This window comes from Perca fluviatilis, chromosome 17, assembly GCF_010015445.1.
Source record: "Perca fluviatilis chromosome 17, GENO_Pfluv_1.0, whole genome shotgun sequence".
Lineage (NCBI taxonomy): Eukaryota > Metazoa > Chordata > Actinopteri > Perciformes > Percidae > Perca > Perca fluviatilis.
The window spans coordinates 9,878,191-9,902,677 of record NC_053128.1 but is presented as its reverse complement, the minus strand read 5'-3'; the positions used below and the strand labels follow the sequence as shown (position 1 = coordinate 9,902,677).

Below are 24,487 nucleotides of genomic sequence, written 5' to 3'. Positions count from 1 at the left end.
ACGCCCTAACCCTGCAGGTATGCAGCCTAACATACATGTGCGCTTCCCCCATTGATTCATGTCCCGTTATGACTAGCATGGTGGTTCTAGTGGATTTCGAACTACACGTTTAGGCTATTTTTTTTTCATACGAACAGCTTCTACTCCCCGCATCATCACCATCTTCAGCATCAGAGCAGCAGTAGCACGCCAAGCAGATACAGCGGGAGCGCGCAGTACCACCGCGGCGCGCATGCACAGCTGTCATCAGCACCAAGGACAGCAGCCGCTCAGCCCGGAGCGAGCAGCCGCATCGGGGTGATCAGTTCGCACGGAGCAGCGGCAGAAAGGAGCGATACACAGCCCGGAGAGGAAGCCGTCTGTCTGGAGGCTTGGACAATGGTTTAACTCTTTCTACAAAAAAAAAAACAACCCTTAGGAGGTTTGAGCAGTTCTTCAGAGGAGACAAAAAAAAGGGGATGGACAATGCGGTTTGGATGTCCCTGGTTGACAGCCTGCTCCTAATATGAGCATGCACATTCCTCCGCATTGCACATAAATCCACCTCCTTTTTTTTTTTTTTTGTCGTCTCCTTCCTTTTTTGGCCTCCCTCCCTGCCCGGCTCACACCGCCCACCTGGATCGTGTCTGCAGTAACTGGCTACGCCGTGCTGCCGTCCAGAAGCCGTTCGAGCCGACCCGCCACCGGGGAGAAAAGCGACCGGGCTGTGCTGTGCTGTTTGGTGGTCCACACGATGCGTCTGTTTCTGCTGGCGGTGCTCTTCTCGTGCTCCTGCGCGCGGGCCGGCTGCGAGCCGAAGATCGTGAACATCGGGGCTGTGCTGAGCCAGAAGAGATACGAGCAGGTCTTTAAAGATGCCGTGACCCAGGCCAACCAGGTCTACGGCAGGGACAAATTCAAGCTGACCGCTATCTCCGTGACGCACAAACCCAACGCCATCCAGATGGCTCTCTCCGTCTGCGAGGACCTCATCTCCAGTCAGGTAGAGTTCATTTCCACCTCTGCATGGGCGCAAAAAATCAAGCAACCGTCTAAAATAACCTCTGAATCATACAGCGCATATATACTGTACTGTGCATGCATATGACCCATGCACACCTCCACGTTATCTGGAAAACTGGTTCACTGCGAGTTACATCAAAGTGTTCCAAAAGAACAAAACCTCTGTGCTACGCAAGAGAAAGTTGGTTCTTTCAGGAACATGACATGTTATCTCACTCAAGTGCCACTGAAGTGTGTGTGTGTGTGTGTGTGTGTGTGTGTGTGTGTGTGTGTGTGTGTGTGTGTGTGTGTGTGTGTGTGTGTGTGTGTGTGTGTGTGTGTGTGTGTGTGTGTGAAAGACCAGATTGGTTGTTATGCCTCGATCATCATCAGTCTTGAGCTCTGAATGACTAAACGTGTCTATTTCTCCAATTTCTCCATTACTAACACTGGAAGAAAATCAGCCCATAGGCTACATTATTCGTCCTCATCATCTGTGGTCACTCGAGGCAGTGTGACTGTCCTCTCTCTGCTGGGTCTGTTGTCTGATACAGTGAACTCCCCACATACCCATCTGTTTTTACAGACCTCCGGAAATAGGCTTTGGTTTTGGGGGCATATCTCGGATGAGAGGGCAACTGTACGTTTCATGACACACAGCTGCGCGTCCACTGAACTGCAAAGGAGCCAGCGAGGAGTGAAAATTGGCAATACGTCTCTTACAAATAACAACTTGGCGTTCAATGCGCTTGTGCTGCATGATAAGCTTTTCAGCAAGAGGGGGGATGACACGGCTGCAGGCAGTTTCTGTAGCGTGCGTCGGTCCATCGGGTGGATCGCTCGCTCACTGCAGTCCGTACGTTGATGCGGTGGAACAACTGTTTTTGGAAGTATGAGATTCCTGTTCAAACGTTGTGCGTACGACGAGGCAGAAAGATCCGTGCCGTATGTGCTGCAGATCTAACAACCAAAACATATTTCATCAGTAATATATGACGAGTGCGTATGAGAGTTGTTAAAAACATTGAAGCATCCTCTCATGTGACGCTCCCCGTGGCTTTTAAAAAGCGCCAACGTTATGTCACAGCATGTTGGGGCGTGAAGTCCTTCTCGCTCTCGCTCCTGTTCCTCCCACACACGTAATGAGGCTTGATGCGGGGGAATAATAAAAAAAAAAAACACCCACAGCTTCAATGCTGCTTTCATGTCCTCGCTCCTCTGCTTAGTGTAATGACTCTAATTCATACAGGCTTGTAAAATAATACTGTCGCACCCAGTCTCCTGTCACATGTTCATCCAAAGCATGAGAGCGCAATCCGGCTATTAGACTGTACAGATTATTCAAACAGTGGTTCAGCTCTCTCTCTCTCTCTCTCTCTCTCTCTCTCTCTCTCTCTCTCTCTCTCTCTCTCTCTCTCTCTCTCTCTCTCTCTCTACACACACACATCTCTCCTGTAAATTAGACCGACATCACACCTGATTGAGACAGAAGGTCCATGGAAGGTTTCATCAGATTCAGAGACTGGCTCCTAGGCGAAAACAGTAACTGAGAAGGGAAGTCTGTGGCAGATGGAGGAGTGGATGCCTGCGAGCAGTGCTTGGAAGATAGACCTCATTTTTGACCCAACCATACGGACTGCTCATATCCAGTAATCCATGCCTGCACAGTCATGCCAACTTTATTCATCTTCCTTCACATCCCCTAGGCATTTCTTAAGGCTGAGCTTCTTCTTTTTATATATATTCTTTTATATATATATATATATATATATATATATATATATATATATATATATATATATATATATATATATATATGGCCAGCTTCGGTTTGCTTAGTATGCATGGATAAGACTAAATCAACCAACCACAAATTACTATTAGACTAGTCTGCCAGCCCACACAGTGAAGACATTTTGAATAAAGGAAAATAGGTCTGTGCTTATCTGCTTCTTTTTTATAGACGGTATGTCACTGACTACAATTTATGTAAATATTCACGGCTCCAAAATGTTATTTTTAACCTGTTATACAACATTTTAGAGCAGCAGTTGCACCCTCTAAAAGATGACACTGTTGTATTTAAAGTGCGCACACAATTAATTCAACTTTAGGTAGAAAAACAGATGTTTCAGCGGAGGCTGGATTACAGATTAGGCGAAGCAGACAGATGCTCAGGGGCCCCAAATGCCCTATATTCAGTGTGGCAGTCGGTTTGTGATCATTCGATTGATTGCAAACAATTAAAGGGACTCCTGCATTTGTACCTACTCTCGAGGCTCTGTCTAAAAAAGGCCATATCTACCCAGTGTATATTCTTAAATAATTTTGCATTTATTCCATTTATAACCTAATATCTATGAATGCAGAGTCTGTAGGCAAGATTTTTGGTATCGGATGCGGTCTGGTCTTTAGTCCGTTTGTAGTCTGAGTAGTATTGACTCCAGTGCTGACACAGTGCTGGAGTATGGTCCGGCAATGCCAGACTACATGCAGGTAAACAGTGTGTTGGAGAGCAAAAGAGGTGAAATGCATTGGCCAAAATGCAATATTGGAACCTATCAGCTATTGTCTGATGACGATAGGGCTGGGCGATATGGAGAAAATCAAATATCACGATATTTTTGACCAAATACCTCGATACCACAACAATATTGTAGTGTTGACTAATGGTGCTTTCACAAAATATTTACACAATGAGATTTTAGATAAATAATCAACAGTAATGTGAATATAATGACTAAGTGGGTAAAAGCAAATAATAGAAAAGCTAGAACAGTCTGCTAAGTTCAGAAAATGACATCACTTTACTGTAATGCAGCCTTTAAAACCAGAAAAGACAACACTTATACCATATTACGATATCCAAAATCTAAGACGATATCTAGTCTCATATCACAATAGTGATATAACATCAATATATATCGCCCAGCTCTAGATGACGATTTAGCTTTTCATTAGCTTTAAAAAAATAAATGTATCTGTATTCATAGTAAATGCCGAAATGCCATCTGCACCAAAAAAAACCTACAAAAAGTATTGATGTTTGTGTATTGTGCGTAGAACCATTCCACTCATAAATAATAAATAAAAGAAACAAATTGCTTTCAAAGTTGGACTACAAAACTGCCATTGGAAAATCCTTACACAAGCCATTGTTGTGTTTTTGTTGTTGTTGTTTTTTCAACTATTTTTATTTAATTAATACATCATACAGGCAGTGGTGAACGAAGCATAGGAGAAGCCGCATGTCATTGTTGTGGTTTTTAACCGTTACCTGGGTGTAAACTGGCTACTTGTGAAACAATCCGGTCATAGACGTCGGCTCTCAACTCCAACTCTGTTGTTGCGTCTTAAATTGCTAATTGGACTGTAAACAGTGACCGCTGCATGGAAGAGGAAGTCTTGGCCCAGATTATTACATGGATGGGATGGCCTGTAAAAATCAATTGCCACTCTGGGATTAATAAAGATTTCTGAATCTGACTCAGATATCTGTTATCCGGATATCTGCTGGCTACACTGGAACCCCCAAAACATTGTCCGTTACACCCAGAGGCTAAGGGGGAATTGATGTATGGGGATGGGGATTGTTCTAAGAGAGGCTAAATCACTGTCAGACTGATAGCCGATGGGATCCTAGATTACTTACGTAATAGATTAGATTACAATTTAAGTTGGGAAGCACTGGGGGCCACATCTCACTTTTTGCCCTGCTGCTCACCCAACCCTGGTTTTAGAGTTAACTGATCTCAATGCTGAAATGAACTTTTCATAATGTAAATATTATACAGTCACCTTTGTAAGTGTGCATAGCAGATGCTGTTTTCTTATGTTAATAAATGAATGGAGTCATGTGTGCATCTTGTCCTGTTGTTGTTACAGCCTACATCAACGTATGCAGCAGACACATCACAGTTGTCAAATTTGCGTGATACTAGCAGTGTAAGAATTTAGCTTTATTTGATTTACTAAGAAGGATAATGGACTTTCAGCAACTTCCCATATGTATGTTTCTGTATATGTTGGTGTTTGTGGAATATTGTCTGCAAAAATGAAACCAATATAAGAAAAAAAGGATGCCTTTAAGACTTAATTCTTTATCCGAGTATGCCTAGTGGTTTTACCAATTGGTCCAATGACAGAATGACAAAGTGTTTTTTTTTCTTTCTGTGCCTCTGCAGGTCTATGCTATCCTGGTGAGTCACCCTCCCCAGTCCAATGACCACCTGACTCCGACGCCTGTCTCATACACTGCAGGCTTTTACCGCATCCCCGTTGTGGGCCTCACCACCCGCATGTCCATCTACTCAGACAAGGTGAGCGATGGATGGGAGAGATGTAAGGAGAGATAGATGGAGAGAAAAACAGAAGAGAGCGATGGATGGGAGAGATGTAAGGAGAGATAGATGGAGAGAAAAACAGAAGAGAGCGATGGAGTAAGGCGCTCCCCTGGGGAGGCTTCAAAGGCTTCCTAGATTAAACGTCCTATCACTGTCCATTAGAGGAGCTGTGTTTAAATGGCTTCCCTGCTGAAAATTGAAAGAGCATCATTAATAATGCCTCTGACCTGAGTTATGTTTTTATGAAGCACAAGCCACTAAGATAAAACTTTAAAGCAGTGACATAATTGAAATACCAAGGACTTTAATAACTTAATTTCAAACATCCTTGCTAATCTTGCGAGTTAAAGGAAATCAGAGGCAATGAATGCATGAATTTAAAGGAGCCCCGGGGGTCTGTGCATATAACTGTGACTGTGCAGACCGGCCAGTAGTTAGCTGTCTGTGAATCTGGGGGCAGAGCTTCTGAAGGAGGGGGGGGGTGTATTTGTTTGGCAATTGAGTTCAAATATCAATTATCCTTGCGCAGCATGGCTTACTGCACCTCTAAGGAATTTTTATGCTTTTTCAGTCCTTCCAGAAAAATGCGGAGTTTTTTTGTGATTGTTGCGGGCAAAAATCCTTGATTATGTGGCACGTTGTCTTAAAAAATGCAATGGAATATGCAGGATATTTATGCAATTTTATGCGATGAAATTGCGGGAACTTGTAAAAATTGCGGGAACTTGCAAAAACTGCGGTTTGATGAAAAAGAGAAAAAAAAGTGATTCCCCCAACACCCTGCTTTTCAATGATGTTCACGTCGTGTAATTACGTCACTTCATAACGTTCCCATGGCAACAGGGGAAAATGGCTGCTCTTGTGTGAAGTAAACGCAACATTTTTCAACTTTCTGCTAAGATATATGTGACTTTTTTTGCAACAAAAATGCGGGGATTATGAAATCATGCAAGCCCCACATATTTTGAGCGGAAATCGGCAATTTATGTGGTGAAAGTGCGCCGTATTTGAAAAAATGCGGCACCCGCATTTTTATTTATTTTTTTTACTTTGGCTGATTATGCATTGAATTATGCGATCGCATAATCACGTTTTTCTGGAGGGACTGTTTTTTTAGACAATGTTTGTCCTATGGCGTTGGCATTTGTTGTACCACCTAAAAAACTGTTTATCATTAATGCACAGTGTCCCTTTTTCTAGAACAATTACAGTATATGTGTGTGTGTGTATATATATATATATATATATATATATATATATATATATATATATATATATATATATATATATCAGTACAGGTCAAAAGTTTGGACACACCTTCTCATTCAATGCGTTTCCTTTATTTTCATGACTATTTACATTGTAGATTCTCACTGAAGGCATCAAAACTATGAATGAACACATGTGGAATTATGTACTTAACAAAAAAGTGTGAAATAACTGAAAACATGTCTTATATTCTAGTTTCTTCAAAGTAGCCACCCTTTGCTCTGATGACTGCTTTGCACACTCTTGGCATTCTCTTGATGAGCTTCAAGAGGTAGTCACCTGAAATGGTTTTCCAACAGTCTTGAAGGAGTTCCCAGAGATGCTTAGCACTTGTTGGCCCTTTTTCCTTCACTCTGCGGTCCAGCTCACCCCAAACCATCTCGATTGGGTTCAGGTCCAGTGACTGTGGAGGCCAGGTCATCTGGCGCAGCACTCCATCACTCTCCTTCTTGGTCAAATAGCCCTTACACAGCCTGGAGGTGTGTTTGGGGTCATTGTCCTGTTGAAAAATAAATGATGGTCCAACTAAACGTAAACCGGATGGGATGGCATGTCACTGCAGGATGCTGTGGTAGCCATGCTGGTTCAGTATTCCTTAAATTTTGAATAAATCCCCAACAGTGTCACCAGCAAAGCACCATCACACCTCCTCCTCCATGCTTCACGGTGGGAACCAGGCATGTAGAATCCATCCGTTCACCTTTTCTGCGTCACACAAAGACACGGCGTTTGGAACCAAAGATCTCAAATTTGGAGTCATCAGACCAAAGCACAGATTTCCACTGGTTTAATGTCCATTCCTTGTGTTTCTTGGCCCAAACAAATCTCTTCTGCTTGTTGCCTCTCCTTAGCAGTGGTTTCCTAGCAGCTATTTGACCATGAAGGCCTGATTCGCACAGTCTCCTCTTAACAGTTGTTCTAGAGATATGTCTGCTGCTAGAACTCTGTGTGGCATTCATCTGAGCTGCTGTTAACTTGGGATTTCTGAGGCTGGTGACTCGGATGAACTTATCCTCAGCAGCAGAGGTGACTCTTGGTCTTCCTTTCCTGTGGCGGTCCTCATGTGAGCCAGTTTCGTTGTAGCGTTTGATGGTTTTTGAGACTGCACTTGGGGTCACATTCACAGTTTTGACTGACCTTCATTTGTTAAAGTAATGATGGCCACTCATTTCTCTTTACTTAGCTGATTGGTTCTTGCCATAATATGAATTCTAACAGTTGTCCAATAGGGCTGTCGGCTGTGTATCAACCTGACTTCTGCACAACACAACTGATGGTCCCAACCCCATTAATAAGGGGAAAAAATCCACTAATTAACCCTGACAAGGCACACCTGTGAAGTGAAAACCATTTCAGGTGACTACCTCATGAAACTCATTGAGAGAACACCAAGGGTTTGCAGCGCTATCAAAAAAAGCAAAGTGTGGCTACTTTGAGGAATCTAAAATATAAGACATGTTTTCAGTTATTTCACACTTTTTTGTTAAGTACAAAATTCCACATGTGTTCATTCATAGTTTTGATGCCTTCAGTGAGAATCTACAATGTAAATAGTCATGAAAATAAAGAAAACACATTGAATGAGGTTGGTCCAAACTTTTGGCCTGTACTCTCTCTCTCTCTCTCTCTCTCTCTCTCTCTCTCTCTCTATATATATATATATATATATATATATATATATATATATATATATATATATATATATATATATATATATGTATGTACACACACACACACACACACACACATAGTCATGTGAAAGAATTAGGGCACCCATGCTAAAGTTGACTAAAAAGAGGAATAAAAAAATTATCTTTTGGAAATTGATCTAAATGCCTTAATTAAAAAAAATGAGGAAAAATCCAACCTTTAAGGACAGCAATTTTCTTTGTGAATGAATAATGTATTGTAAATAAATAAATGTTCTTCCTTAAAATACAAGGGGCATACCTTCCCCATACCGAGAGATTGGCATGGTTTTATTTCAGTTAACCTAATAGATGGTTTGATTTGCATTGAGAGATGATTTTATGGAAAGTACCCCATGCCAATCTCTAGGTATGGTGGAGTGTATGTGATGATGGGGGGCTATTTTAATTCCAAAGGCCAAGGGAACTTAAAAATAAAAATCTATAAAAATCTGCCTGCCTCTATGGGGTGTACTTACTTTTGCACCCTGTATTTTAAGGAAGAACATTTATTTATTCATGATAAATTATTAATTCACAAAGAAAATCGGTGTCCTTAACGGTTGGATTTTTCCTCATTTTTGTAATTAAGGCATTAAAGGACAATTCCAGCGCCAAACGAACTAGGGGTTATTAACTGAAGTGTACCTACTCTGTCGCTCTCTGGGACATGTTTTCATGCTAATCGAATGAGTTTGGAGCTTTGATGAGGCTACCGCTTTGACGAGGCTACCATGAAAATTGTCCTTTAAGATCAATTTCCAAAAGATGATTTTTGTATTCCTCTTTTTAGTCAACTTTAGCATGGGTGTCCTATTTTTTTCACATGACTGTATATATAATAAAAGGACAAGAATAAGGTACCCTGGTAGCTCACCTGGTTAAGCATATGCCCTATATACTAAGTCTCAGTCCTTACCACAGCGTCCCAGGTTCGATTCTGACCTGTGGCACTTTTTTGCATGTCATTCCCCCCTTCTCTCCCACTTCCCTGTCTTCAGCTGTCCTATCCATTAAAGGCCGAAAAAAGCCCAAGAAATAATCTTTAAAAGGGCAAGAATCTGCCCTAGTGGCAGCTTTTTGTCCACGTTCATGTTCTGAGCAATGATTCACACATTAAAAATGAAGTTGTTGTTGGGAAAACTGTCAACTCCACAATGTTAATCTCTATTTCCTGCTTGGTGCTCCTCAGAGTATCCACCTGTCCTTTCTGCGGACAGTCCCTCCCTACTCCCACCAGGCGCATGTGTGGTTCGACCTGATGCGGGAGTTCAACTGGAACCACATCATCTTGATAGTGAGTGACGACCACGAGGGGCGGGCCGCTCAAAAGAGGCTCGAGACCCTCTTGGAGGAGAGAGAAACAAAGGTGAGACGCTCCAGCTCCTAAGCCCCCTCTTCCCCCCCCCCCCTGCAAGAGTGTGTGAGCATGAGCGCGCGAGTGTGTAAGGTTTTGTAAACCTCAAAAGGTCTTCTGTGTAACTGTTTTCCTTTCTGTTGTGTGGCCACATCTCTTTCTCACCATTGTGTAAACATTGGCTAACATTCCTAGAGACATCAACAACAGCGTCTAATGTGGTCTAATCTGACAAAAGTTTGTACGTTTATTTGCTCATCTTCACGTTGCTTTTCGCCATAGTCCAAATTACCCTGTGTCTATCCACATTGGGAGCCAAATAGTGGACTTTAACTTGGGGCTTTTGCAAACCATCACAGACTGAAGTGTTTTTATTGGGGCCACGGCGGAAGCCAGGTGTTCCTCCCAGTGGTGATGAATGGCCGGCCTCATTACACAGAGGCCTTGTGTTTATTGCACCGTGCTAGGTCATGATCACATGATGTGGGAGATGGTTTCGCCTTTTCAGATACCGCTGATGTATCCATTTTAAGTGTAGCTCTGAGCAGTGTATGTGGGTCAGTGAAATGCTGATCTTCTTTGAGCCAAAACAGGCTTGAGACTGCGATGATGTGTGCCCTTTAGGAACAGAAAGAGAGAGAGAGAGAGAGAGAGAGAGAGAGAGAAAAAAAAACAACTGCCATCTATTTCATCCATTTAATAAAATGAAATTACCTTTGGGATATTTTTTTTTTCTTCTTTATTCTCTGTGATGCTTGTCTGTCTCTGGGGCACTTTGCTGTAATTGTGCGGCAGAATGAAATGAGTCCTGTTTCAGAGATTTAATTAAATCCGAAGCTGATAGACGCTGAATATGAGACGTCGCGTACCCGAGTTAGTTCACAGAAGGCAGCTACAGCTGAAGTGAAAGCTGCTTAAAGGAAGTGATCCTGATCAGTATTGATTAACAGCCACAAATGGGAACACATTTCAAACATTTGGGTTAATCAGTTTGGATTGTGCGACCACGTGCAGTTAAAACAATTATACTGTCATATCTAGATGGGACTCACATCCTGCACTCGAGAAGATACATTTGTGTATTAAAAGCCTTTGATGAGAATCCAGGAAGTTCCTTTCATGTTTGCAGAATATGGGTTTGGATCTTAAAATGAACCCATCTGTGCATCACATTCAATCTTATAATGATGAGGGAACTAGCTGCAACCCTCTGCTATTAGGCTTTCTTCACCCATTAATTTAGTTGTGACTGCAGGGCCCGCTCAAGCAATTTTGGGGCCCTAAGCTGGATTCATTTAAGAATTCCTCCTAAACGTGGCCAGCAATAATTACAACGAAAACCGGGTCAAGGATAAGGTTGGCGATATAGTTTTTGTTCACAGTGTCCACAAATCCATATGACATCTTATTCTGCTGTGCCGTAGAGCGCCATTGTTCATCAGTGAGCCACACCGTTGCCCTAGGAGACATGTTTCTTCATTTTAATGAACACATACACACACTATAGTTTACTGAGTTGATCACATATACACTGTCCTGCTACTTACTCCGCCAAATGTGTATTAATCCGCAGCGGAAAATAGTCCCCTACGAATGCACCTTTTCCTCCTGTTTGAGTGAGGTTTGCTAAAAAAACTAAAAGAAAATCTGTAGAGACAGACTAAAATATTGTTAGTGCTGGTATTTACATGGGATTTATTCACAATAACAATGTAATAATACCCATTTGGTAGAGTATCATTCAAATTGAAATTGAATATAAAAAGTACATTAAAAACAGAGGACATAATAATCTTTAAGATACACAAATAATAAATAGCTCCACTAAATATCATCTTTGGTGAAGCCCCAACGTTTTGCGGCTGTGAGGACATTTGGCGATTTGTTGTTTGGCACTATAACACAATCAGGAATTTTATACTTTGAATACTGAAATGAAGAAAAGGAAAATGAGCAGAGGAACCAAAGAAGTTTAGATTTGTGGGCGCGCCCCCTGGTGGCTACACGGCGCAGCCACTTAGCTCATTCCCGGCTCGGCTCTGACGTCCCATGTATGTCACAACATCTGCAGGGTAATAAACCTGCAGCAGCTCTTTTTATTGTGCATTTGTTTGGATGACGCGTTGACAGCTTTGATTGTTTTCGCTGATGTAACTGGATGTGCGTTTGGATGTGGCAGACGGCAGCGTTGTCACATTATGCTCTAATTAAAAATGTGAGGTGTTATTCTTGCTAATCACCCTGTTGTGCTGCATACGCTCAGTAAATTTCCATTTTCATTTTAGCCCCATGGCAAGTCGTTAGCGCGGTCACACATTCACAGGGGAATCGCTGTCACTACCAGCAAAGAGGCTCTGGACACAGTGGATTTAGCCAGAGTGCAAATGTGACCAACACAAAATGAAATATTAATGCCTGACTGAGGATACAAAAATAGAGAGCTCAGAAAATCTCTTGGGAGAGAAAAACAAAGACAGTTTTTTTTTGTCCGCAATGCTGCTGCATGTTACTCATGGAAGGATTTCTACCCGCTGAAGATGCATACAGTCTCTCATGTGATGAGTGAACGGGAGTTAATTAGTTATTACATGGTAGCTAAGGTGTTCTGATTGAGTCAACTGAACTGTGTTCTTATCAGGGAAATGGAAAAAGTGGAATTCTCTATAATCCCGCTGACAAGTTGTGATAGTCTTTTCATTACACCGGAAAGAATGGTTGGCATTCGGTTTGCAATCCTTCAGTGTGGATGGAATTATTTACATTGTGATTGTGGTTCAGGACATTTCATTTTGAGTTGCTTGTCAGCTTGACTACGGCGCTGAGGCATGGCCACCGTCGACTTTGTGAAGGGAGGGAAACGGAGCCAGAGTGCACTGAGGGGTGAGCTGTACAGCCAGCTGTGTAAGAAACCCGCTGAAGCAGAAAGATGATGATGTTTTCCTGCAAAATGGCTGCCAGTCTCAGGCAGAACTCCAGGGTGTCTGCTCTTACTTAAAGCGGACCGGAATCCAAAATGGGGACGCCTCATGTGTCCAAATTAAGTTCACCCTGCTCAGCACCTACTGAGAGTCCGTATGTTGTGCTGTGATCAAATTCCACACTATTGTACTATACCATCTGTAACATACTTTACTGTTTTATACCAACAGGGAATGATACAAGACGTGCATCGACGTCTGTCAAACTGCAACTTTGGAATGTCGCTGCCAGTTAGATTAGAGAAAGTAAAATGTTTTTCAATTAATTTCAATTCGTTCATTCATTATTAGCAGCTGTGATGGAGAGCCTCCATTTCCATTATAGGAGGGAGTCATTGGCCTGTGTTTGTGATTTAAGCTTTTGCTTTGATTTGTAAATCATAGTTGAATTGGTAATTACGGTTGTACTAAAATGTGTGCACGTTTAAACAAAAGATAAATCTAGCTAAAAATAGACTAGAATCTAGATAAATCTATATTCTAGCTGTTTATGTGTTGTTCCAATTGTCCTGATCACACCACTTAATAACACTTAGGATAGAACTGGTGAAAACGCTGTCGTGTCACCACCGACAGATGTTTAGATAGATTAGCAGTTTCCGAGTGCAGGTTTGCAAGTTTACACGTTTTTAGGATGCCAAAATCGCGATCACACTTTGGATATGATGGTGTGTTGGTGTAGTCTGCTGGCTCTCGTTGACGGCTATGTTTGTTTGTTAAAAGTTAAGATTGCGGTTGTGTAATGTTAACTGTAGTTTTCAGTATGGTGAAGAAGCTGCAATTTGGCATTTTGCATTGATTACCGCTTTGTTCCAGCTGAATCGGCATCGCTGATCATCTATGCTATGAACACAATGAACACATTTCCCTGATCCTTAGTAGTATTTGATATCTTGAACAAGTGTCCATGATTTCAGCTTTATTTTGAAAGCGGTCATCTCTGATGATTTGCAAGCCCCACTGTTAAAGATCCCAATTTGAAGCAGAAAAGTGGAGATTTGTTGGAATGCTTTACTGCCCTCCATTTTCAACTGTTTATAATATTTTTCTGTGTCTGCATATTTTCTCTGTGCACATTACTCATCAGAATAAAAAAAGGAACTATGAAAACCTCGACCAACTGTCCTATGACAACAAGCGAGGACCTAAGGTATATTTGCATGGTCAATGCACGCCGCCCACCAACTTTCCAAACGTAGCAACTAGAAACCAGCCCAAACCAGTCACCAGCAGACCCAGAAATGTTCCTCTCTTGGTAGCACGTGTTTTCTTTAGTTTTTTACTTTGAGACATTTCCCTATGATTTAAATGAAGAATGATTTTGTTATGAAAAATCTATAATTTCCGGTCATTAAAAGAAAGAGAGATATCAGTGAACAGCGCCCCCGCTTTGATCATTTTCATTTTCTCCTTCAATAAAGGAATGCATGAACTCAGAACACACATACTCACACACACACAAAAAAAAGAGTTTGCAAGTCCATTCCTTTGTGGAGAACCGGTAGTGTGGGACAAAATCGTTTCCCAGATGCTACTTCCTCCTGTTCTTTAGCACTTCCCTAGTTTTCAGCAGTTTCTTTGTTGGGGGAAAACGTCCCCCCTCACCCCCCTTCACCCGTTTTTAGTTACTGGTTGCATTGACCTTCTTCTTCCCTCTACCTAACACATGCACGTCCTTTTTTGGAGCCTTGATAACCCTCAGTTTGCATGCGAACAAATGCAAAAGTTTTTTTTTCCCTTCAAGCTTTTTTTTTTTTTTTTTTTTAGTTCAGCCGGTTCCCCTGGATCGCTTTCCTTTTTATCTCTGTCTCCCGTTTTCAAACTAAATCGGCCAAGCTCGAACCAAGCAGGTAAAGAGGCAGCATGGTGTCTAAGGTAGGGAAAAGTAGCTGGCTTGACCTTTCTTATGCCCTGATCACAGGCAGAGAAAGTCCTCCAGTTCAGCCAGGAGACTAACTTAACTGCCCTGCTGCTGGAGGCCAAAGAGCTGGAGGCCCGAGTCATCATCCTGTCCGCCAGGTGAGATTTGTGTCCCAAAGTACACCTCAATTTTAAGTCCCAAAAGGAGCATTGGTTAAGGTATCATATTTACCACACACTGGCTTAAAAAAACGCCTTAGCCACGATCCAAGAAGATCATTTGGATGGTAAAGCTGATGTAAATAGTTTTCATTACGCTGATCACTTTCTCAATTAATCGTTTGGTCTATAAAATAGTAAGTAATTCCTGTTAAAATTGTAACATGTCTTCAAAAACGTCAACTTAAAAATTTTATTTGTGTTTCTTAGCATTAGCCAAAGAAAAATATTCAGAAGTTGGAACCCAGAATGTTTGGGTAGTTGTCTTTTAGAAATGGCATAAACAATTAAACGATTATCCAAATAGTTGCCGATTCATTTCCTGTTGATCGAATAATCGATTAATCAACTAATCATTTCGGCATTTCTTTTACTCTGCTGGATCCAGCTGTGGATCTTTATGTTCAGTTACAGTTGACATCTAAATTATGTCCATGTATATCACGCCGGATAAAAAAAATAAAATCAAAATGTACAGACAGAGCACTTTTTTAAGGCAAACGTTTCCATAGTTGAGGAGGAGTAGGAGTTAGATCAGGCGATCATTCTTGCCGTGACACATAATATCTCTCCGTCCGTCACAACTAGCATGACGTATATAAGGGATCAGAGAGGAGGCGTCAGGGACTGCCTTCACTGTTCCACCCGGCAACAACACCAACGTCACACAGTTGTGAGTGAAAGAGCGCTCTGTGCTTCGATGGGGTCACCAATGTCACAGAACATGTCATGGAAATGACAAACTAGACGAGACAGGACTAAGAATAAGACAAAAACGACACACTTGTCTTTTGCGTGGTAAGGCATCCCAGATGCTGCATCGGTTGTCTTTCACCATGACACGCTGCACCAGATGAGTCGAGCGATTGTCACGCCTTACACTCCCTTTCATTCCCGATCCCCCATGTCCTTCATCTGGCTGACGCCACGAAGTCTGATCCTTGCGTTGGGTTTGAATATTCCTAATTAGGAAAAAATTTAAAAGGAAAATCAGAGCTCAAGAGAATAAAAGTGAGGGCATCCCGGTAGCTAAATAGGTTCTCCAGTCCAGACCAACTCCAGATCTGAGCCAGTGCCCTTGATCAAGGCACTGGCTCAGATCTGGAGTTGGTCCCCGGGTGCTGTGATTGGCTGCCCACTGCTCCCTTGAGGGATGGGTTAAATGCAGAGAATGAATTTCGCTACATGTATGTGTATGTGACAATAAAGTACCTTTACCTTTACCTTTTAAATGTCTAAGGCCCATACCACAAAACTGCAAAGGACCCTGGTTCAATTCCAGCTGCATCTTTTTCCTCTCTATCTCCCCTCCATTTCCTGTCTCCCCCAAGAGTATCTAAAGCTATCCAATTAAGGCGTAAAATTTATTTAAAAAATGCTTAAAAAAATCTTACTTTAATATAAAGACATTTCTCATAAATAATGTCATGTAATGTGAAATTTGCTGTAATCAGTTCAACATGCACCAATTCCAAACTAATGTGAATGAATCAATCCCTCCTAAAAACACCAAATGTCTTCCTTTCACTTTCATTCAGCTTACTGTGATGTAAAAAAACAACCAAAACCAAACAATCTTTTGTCAAACTCCAGTGAGGAAGACGCTGCTGCAGTGTACAAGGCTGCCCGCTTCCTCAACATGACGAGCTCGGGGTACGTGTGGCTGGTGGGCGAGCGGGAGATGTCGGGTAAAGCCCTGAACGAGGCGCCAGACGGTACGTTCATCCAGCGGAGATCAGTGGGAATACATACGAGTTAACCCCCGGCTTTACTCAGAGGCCGACCATAACACATCCAGGATTAGAGGGATTAACCGATGGATGCATTACATGATTGACTCTATGACCGCTTGTTGTGTTGTTGAGCATTTAAACGTTTAAGCATTATGTGTTTAAAGGTTTAAATGTGCTGTGTATCTACAGTACACTTTCAGTTTCAATGTGTATGTCCTGGATTATCCGCAAGGTACATTCATTGTGCTATTCTGCTACATTAATATCCTGATTTCTAATGAATTACTATGGGAGAGTTTTGCAACACATTACTGATAGAATGGTAAGCTACAACAGCCTTTCTTGTCTCTATTCCTGGAGTCTCTCACAATATTTTATCACTTTGTTGTCACAAATGTCGAGCGTCTCCCCCCCCCCGGGCACTTTCACACAACCAATCCCTGCCGAGTGTTTTGTTGTCCTGTCCATGTCCAGTCTCTTCCACCTTCGCAGCTTCTTCCAGGAGTCTGCAAGGCTGACGGACCTGGTTGCAATCAGAAAACTTAGCTGAAGTTGGATTGTTGCTTGGTTTAAATTTAGGTCTGATGGTATTTATGTTTATTCCTAACACAAATAATGCTTTGCCTGTGCTGATTCCCATCCCTTAGCTGGTAGGGCAGGAAAAAAAAAAAAAAAAAGATCCAACTTCAAGGGACTCTTTACACATGCTGTGAAAAGGTCATCAGTGGCAACATCAGCAAAATGATCCATTTATTCTGCTGCCTCGTCTCATAAATGACAAGATGTGGATATGATCGGAGTTATCTTCCCTGAGATTTACAGGCAATGAAGGTGTATCATGCAGCTGATGTAGGACCTTTCTTCAGGATGTCTAAACTGGAGGCCCTATAAGTTTTTTTTTTTACACGTTGTGCATTGCAAAAGGATCCAGAGAGGCTACAGTTTGCTCTGGTCAGTGATTATGTTTTGTTGTTGGCCTGGTCTCAGGTCTGATCAGCCTCCAGCTTATCAACGGGAAGAATGAGTCAGCCCATATCAATGATGCGGTGGCTGTGGTGGCGCAGTCCATCCAGGAGCTCTTTGAGAAGGAGAATATCACAGAACCTCCGAGAGGATGTGTGGGCAACACCAACATCTGGAAAACAGGGCCACTCTTTAAACGGTAAGCTTGAATACAGATGTAACGGCGTTGCTTCAGTTCTATTTCTTCACTGAAAGATGATAAAGGTGTGATCACCTTTTAAAATGGATTGTTGGTCATGGTTTGTTGAGGGGGGTTACAATTCGATTGTTATGGCAACCGACTTCATAAAATAGCTGGATCCTAACAATCTTTCAGATTTTTGTTTTTCCCAGGGCATATTTTTAACAACTTCAAGACCAATACATTTCGTTGACATTTAGGTTGGTATTTTTAAACTATGAGTTCAGGGAAATATTTTTGGAAAAGTGGCTCAAAAAATCTGTAACTTCAATTTAGCAAGACTCATCGAATCCAGACTTGTCCAAGAACACCTGATTTCAATGTAACACATTTTTGCTCAGTTTCTGTTGAGTTTGAATTGTGCATGTTTTCAATTACCATTAAAGCGGCACTATCGATATATTTAGATTAACAACTGATCAGACGTCCAATGTGAAAGGTGTAACTTGTAGTGTTGAACCCACAGAGAATTATCGCCCTGCTCTGCAGTTCGCCTCAGTCCCCAAAGTTCCTTCCCATTTTTGTCAGTTTTGACTGGAGCGCTGCCGTACACAATTCCAGGTCATCAGATATTCCAGAAAGTTCTAGAAACTCTATTTATCACTTCAAGTGACTGAGGTTCTCCTGACCCACTTAGGGTGGTTTCTGTTTCTCAACAGCATAACAAAGAATAACTGCAGTCATTTTAACACATGCACTGAAATAAGAGCCTTGTGCTGACACAATAAAATGCAGTCCTTGACACTATCCATGCATGAACATGTGTGCTCACTGCTCACACACACAAATAATCATGTTCATTTGCTTGCCATAGGGTGCTGATGTCATCCAAATACCCAGAGGGCCTCACAGGACGCGTGGAGTTCAATGACGACGGAGACAGGAAGTACGCCCATTACAGTATACTCAACTACCAGAAGGGTCGACTCATTCAAGTCGGCATATACAATGGGACACAGGTAAACTGACAGACAGGGACAACTTCAGCCCTGTCTCCTAAAAATTACGTTCCAATTACGTTTCTTTTTGACGTATCACAAATAGGTTTGTACTTACAGTCCACGTAGGCAGGTTGGGGGTGGATGGATGGGTCAAACAAACACTGGACTTTCACCCATTAGATCGCTATTTATGTCCCGTGTGAAACCAAAAGTCAAGAAACGTGACCACCCCAAATCAGAGTAATTTCCTGTATGTGTGTCACCACGCACCTCTAGGAGACTAGCTGCAAGTCCTGAGTGTATTTATTCCAATGGGAGAAGTGAACATAAACACAGATTATGACAGATTCTTTCTCCCCATAGTCACCAAAGTAAATATTGGACCCATTTTTCACAAGCCACATACATATCACGAACTTTCTGACCCTAAAATGGCATTTTTCAGACAGATAAATCAGGAAAGAAGTAACTTTGTACGTGACCTGTTTCTGTCTCAGGAACAAACTCTCTGGAACAAGATCTGGCAACAGAGATGAGCTAACTTCAACATTCGCAAATGCCCTAACAAAACTAATTTAAGTAATACTAAATATCGCACCATCTACACGATGTTCACTAAACTTTCAAACGAGGCCAAGCCCATTTATGAGGCAGGAACTGTGCAGCGTTTCATACCATTGGCGCAGCGTGTAATGCTTTAGTTCTAAAGAATCTTTGCTGGTACCAGGACATGTTGAAACAAGCGTAATCCAGAAGAGAATATGTTTCCATCCATCAAGATTGAGAATGCAGTTCGGTTGTATGGGAACATACTTTTTTAGGAGACAGGGTTGGCATCTTTGGCCTATTTGACACAACTGTGAGGCCATGTCCATGCCCTAGTTTATACTTACTGCCCAAATGTAAGTCGTATCTTCTCATGTACGTAGCCTATTTTTTTTATTTGTACTGGACATGCAGCTCCAGTTTTCTATCTATAGTACATTGCAGTTAATGTAGGGCAATTCAAAAACACTGCAGGTCAGCCAAAGCCAACACGATGCTGCAGTCTGTCCTAGTGAATTTGAAGGGTATTGCAAATATTCACTGTTTTTTATTGCTATAATGAACTGGAACATACAGTACATAAAACAAATGTTCTGCCCTCTGTCGGTCTGTTTCGCTCGATGGTGTTTTAAGCCCCCAACGTCTCCTTCCACGCAATGCTGCAACCGTTGACTTTAAGGCACCTAACCTTAACCCTAACCTAACCCTTGCCAGTGCCTTCGTTTTAACCCAAACCTAACCATTGTCTAATCGACTTCAAGGCAGCGCTGCAACCGTTGACTTTAAGGCACCTAACGGCTGCGTTCCGACTCCGTCCTAGCTCCGGCGATCTGCAGCCCTCCGGAGCAGATACGCAGAGCTTCTATGACGGATGCCGGAGAGCTCCGCAACAATTCAGCACAGGGCGGATTGTGTGGGACAAGAAGTCGAGCACAGAAACAAAATAAAATATCCGTTAATTTTCAAAATAAAATACACCGTGCTCATGACGGATCATATTTCCCTGCACTACACCTTGAAAACTTCATAATGGGCGGAAACAGGCCTGAAGTCAAGTTTGTGGTTCTGTTTATAGAAACTACATCCTGTTATATCGCGCGATCATACGTGAATTCGTGACTTCAGCTGTCAGTCATGGCCGCAGCCATTCCGCAATAAATCCGCACCTGGTGGGTATTGACGGACAGCGGAGCACGGAGCCGACACGCAGCGGAGCCGATCCGCAGTTTGTGGAAAATGTAGGTAATCCTAGAGACGTTGGGGGCTTAAAACACCAATAAACGTCTGTTACACCTCTGACCACAGCACAGCCCACACGTCTGGTGAGAAGTTAAACTACATGGAGGTCAACAACGCCAATGTTATTAGACCGGGTGTTCAGTTATTTTCTGTAACTTTAGAAATTTCCTGTTGATTTGCTAGGATTTGCATGTAACTTTTAGTTGAATCTCACTTTGCCATGAACCATGCATGTTTGGTTTTTTGGGGCATTTTTAGGCCTTTATTTTCAAAGGACAGATGAAGACATGAAAGTGGAGAGAGAGGGGGAATGACCTGCAGCAAATGCTGCGTCGAGGAGTAAACCTCTACCCCACTCTACCAACTGAGTTAACCCGGCCACGAACCATGCATGTTTTAACTGGATTTAACTCTAGATGGCAAGCAGGAGCTGCATGTATCTGAAAATGAAACCTAACAATGTTCTTCATGAGCCCTAGGTATAAATTGGAATAAAGAGAAAAGTTTTTTTTTTACATCTTTGCTGACCATTCTACAAAGCACAACCTATTTTTTTTTACGATAGATTTCCTACCTTCCAGGTGCCCACTGGTTTCCATTTAGATGCCAATATTCGTGATTTTTTTCCCCACAGGAAAACAGCAATGAGTGAATGCACAAAACAACCACATTCCCATTCTGGATAGTCTTCTGGGTTTGGCTTTACAACAAAAACATGAATTCAACTTGAATGGAAGGACATGAACATGATCCTTCATCAGAACTGCATAACCCTATCACTTTAACATAACGTGACAAACAAAAAAAAAAAGGACATCATGTTCACTGTATTGGTTTTTCTCTCTCATGCAAGTTTCAAAGTGTTGCAACTTCCACTGAATTTGGGAAATGGCTAAAAAATCTATTTAAAATTGTTTAAAAACAGGTGTGCATAATATAAAATCTATGTGTTTGAGCTTCGATGTTCATTCTTGACCTCAGAAAAAGTCTTCATTAGTGAAGAAGTCACTCCATAACCGAGCAAACTCCATCTGCTAATGGAGACTGTGAGATGTGGTTGAAAGCTCTGAGAAAAGCTAGTTAGTTGACCTAGTGTTGAGAGTATTCTGTCAAAATGAATTCATTTGTAGTTAATGGTGGATATTTAAACGGGCCAGCCATGCAAACACAGCAAAAAGTAAGGACTGTGAGGATCAGCACTTCAGTTTGCTGGCGATAGGTCTCATAATAAAAAGTTTCTATTACCCTCAGGTATGACACATAAGTCAGAGGTTGATGAAGTTAATAAAGGAACCGCTGAGCTGTGCTTATATAAAGCTGACTCATTAGTGATGCCCACCCACAGTGCTGGAGCCTCATCAGCAGCACGCCTTCTGTCAGCACTCACCTATGATACTGTGTATGTGTGCGGCATCCCTGCAGGTGGTGATGAACAATCAGCGGAAGATCATCTGGCCCGGAGGAGAGACTGAGAAACCACAGGGCTTCCAGATGTCCACTCGATTAAAGGTAGGGTGCCTTCACTTTGCTGCTGCAATGTGACGTTTTTGTCTACATAGAGTACGGAGCCGAGCTGATGTACTCGTGTTGGACAATCAGGTGATTCTTGTTTCTCATCGGGGAGTGAAGATGTCTATGCTCATAGCGCGATGATATATTTGCTATTAATTTCATCTCTTCAAATTTGTCATAGGCCTACAAAGAACCTCTCATCTGTATCTTCGTCAGTTATTTTTACATTCGTCTGTCTTTGTGTGTCCATGTGTATCTGGGAGTTTGTACATTTGTGTATCTGCTGGGTTTTTCCAAGTATTTTTCTCTCTCTCTCTCTCTCTCTCTCTCTCTCTCTCTCTGTCTCTGTCTTTCTCACTCGCTGAAGTCCCTCGGGATCCAAACGGATCCAGCTCTGACTACATGTTAAACAGCTTTCTGTCCCGTCTGTTGTAGATAGTGACGATACACCAGGAGCCATTTGTATATGTGAAACCCACTCAACCGGATGGAACATGCAAGGAGGAAATCACATTAAATGGAGTCTTAATTAAAAAGGTTATCTGCACTGGGCCCAATGAGACCATCCCAGGTAACCTATCAGGGACGTTTATATTATCACTGTGCTTTTACTGCACCCGCCAAACACCCACTGGAGATGCATACATATATATGCAGTAGGTATCTATATATGTATGCATGTAGCTGAGTGTGCCATTCAGAATGAGTGATTGTTGGGATGCTGGGACATGCTTGGTCTGTATGCTGTGTTTCTGGCAAACAGTGTGATTGTGTGTGGTCGTCTGCAGTGCAATGTCATGCATTTTGTTCCGTCTACATGCGCCGCCTTTGGATTAAAAACTAACGTGCTTCCTCAAGAGTGATTGTAACTTGCAAATGTTGCTGGTTTTGTTACAGGACGCCCAATTGTGCCCCAATGTTGTTATGGATTCTGTATCGATCTCCTCATCAAGTTGGCCATGACCATGAACTTCACCTACGAGGTGCATCTGGTGGCTGATGGAAAATTTGGAACTCAGGAGCGGGTTAGTTTTACATTCACAACCATATTTGTCATATTTTTGCATGAGGCACAGATAGCACCCAATACTTAACGTAAACTGAATAGTTTCTAATCTTTTTATTTCACTTCACTAACAGTAGTGATCTCACTAACCACTCCGAGCTGAATCAATAAGCAGTCATAAAGCGGAGACCCACAGATATCAAATGTCCAGTAGGTGAACTTGCCCATCGTCATTGATCTGGAGTCAGTTTTAAATGTTTACACTAGGATAGATTGAGCAAGCAGTAGTCTATACCCACGACGTTCCACTACCGGATTGCTCCGTTGCTGCCTGAAATTCTGCCGGATTTCACTGTTTTTGGTCGGATGTCCGTCACCTTCCTCTTTCTTTGTGTTGACATTCTAAACTCTGGTGGATTTCTGAGGACTATGGTTAACTGCTCCTCAGATCTCTGCAGGGTAAATCCAGACAGCTAGCTAGGCTATCTGTCCAATCTGAGTTTTCTGTTGCACGACTGAAACAACTTTTGAACGTACACATATTCCACCAAAACAAGTTCTATTTTTCAGTGACACCGTGGCTCTTCCCAGCGCTTAGCGCCGCCCATGATGATTGTGATTGGTTTAAAGAAATGCCAATACACCAGAGCACGTTTTTCTCCCATCCCGGAATGCTGTGTGGACTCCTCCTCCACAGCGCTGTGGAGGAAGGTCTGGCAAAGCGAGACAGCAATCCCCATTAGTGTTGTAGACAATGTGGAAGTGTCAATTGGTTGTAATGTGAAAGAGAAATAATAACAAAACCAAATTAAAAACCTACCAGAGAAAAAAAGGAGAAAATTTCCTATGGTCAAATAAAATAAACATAATACCTGAAAACTACTTCTGGTTGTGTTACCTGAAGAGACAGTAGCCTAAATTAAAGATTTGGTTTAATTAACAATATAGTTATCACATATGAACAGAATTAAAAGGTTGCCAAGCAGGCACCAGTGCAAATTGAAAATGCGATAGCTTTAATAAGATGGATTTAATAACAGTTCTTTTTTATATATAGCTTCAGCCAGGGTTCGAAATGACTTAGGACTCTTGGGGGGTCCCCTAAAATGTAATTATAAAAAATACTGAAGACTACCTTGCTACACTATATACTGCAGGCAAAATTATATTGACATATTTTGAAGGTGGGATAATGGTCTTGAGATGTTTTTCATGGTTTGGGCTAGTCCCAGTATTGTAGTGGTGTCTGGAGAAGTGGATTGGCTATCTAACAGGTAACCCTCTAATTCTGGAGCAACAAAGTTACAGCACCTTATATAAATCCCTGACATGACAAAGTGGATAACAGGTCATTCTTTCCTTGAGCAAGGAAGTTAACTCAGTTACCTAAATCCACCAGGTGTACTCATTATGGCAGCACCATGCACCTTCAAAGGGTTTGATCAAATACAAATGGCATTTCTCATCCCTTATGTTAATGGAATTTGTAAAACAACTAGCCGCTGGATTGAATAATAAAGATGTCTATAAAGACTGTACCTACATTAGATGGTTTACTTTGTTTTAAAGTAGTCAATCTATAACCTGAACTAAAATCTTTAGGGACACGTT

General features: G+C 41.9%; 1 protein-coding gene across 10 annotated transcripts in view; it reads left to right on the top strand.

The window, feature by feature from the left end:
- Positions 1-205: 205 nt before the first annotated feature.
- grin1a (glutamate receptor, ionotropic, N-methyl D-aspartate 1a) overlaps positions 206-24,487 on the top strand; it is a 41,471-nt gene continuing 17,189 nt past the window's right edge. For 2 of the 10 annotated variants that reach the window (XM_039780413.1, XM_039780417.1), the window contains exons 1-11: positions 209-982; positions 5,166-5,300; positions 9,474-9,650; positions 13,704-13,766; positions 14,538-14,635; positions 16,289-16,410; positions 17,416-17,590; positions 18,447-18,591; positions 21,781-21,867; positions 22,306-22,453; positions 22,768-22,895. In XM_039780413.1, coding sequence (XP_039636347.1) covers positions 734-982; positions 5,166-5,300; positions 9,474-9,650; positions 13,704-13,766; positions 14,538-14,635; positions 16,289-16,410; positions 17,416-17,590; positions 18,447-18,591; positions 21,781-21,867; positions 22,306-22,453; positions 22,768-22,895 — 1,527 coding nt within the window. In that variant the 5' untranslated portion in view covers positions 209-733. Of the gene's footprint in view, positions 983-5,165; positions 5,301-9,473; positions 9,651-13,703; positions 13,767-14,537; positions 14,636-16,288; positions 16,411-17,415; positions 17,591-18,446; positions 18,592-21,780; positions 21,868-22,305; positions 22,454-22,767; positions 22,896-24,487 lie in introns of all 10 variants that reach the window. The other 8 variants (XM_039780419.1, XM_039780410.1, XM_039780409.1 and 5 more) reach the window with 8 other exon arrangements.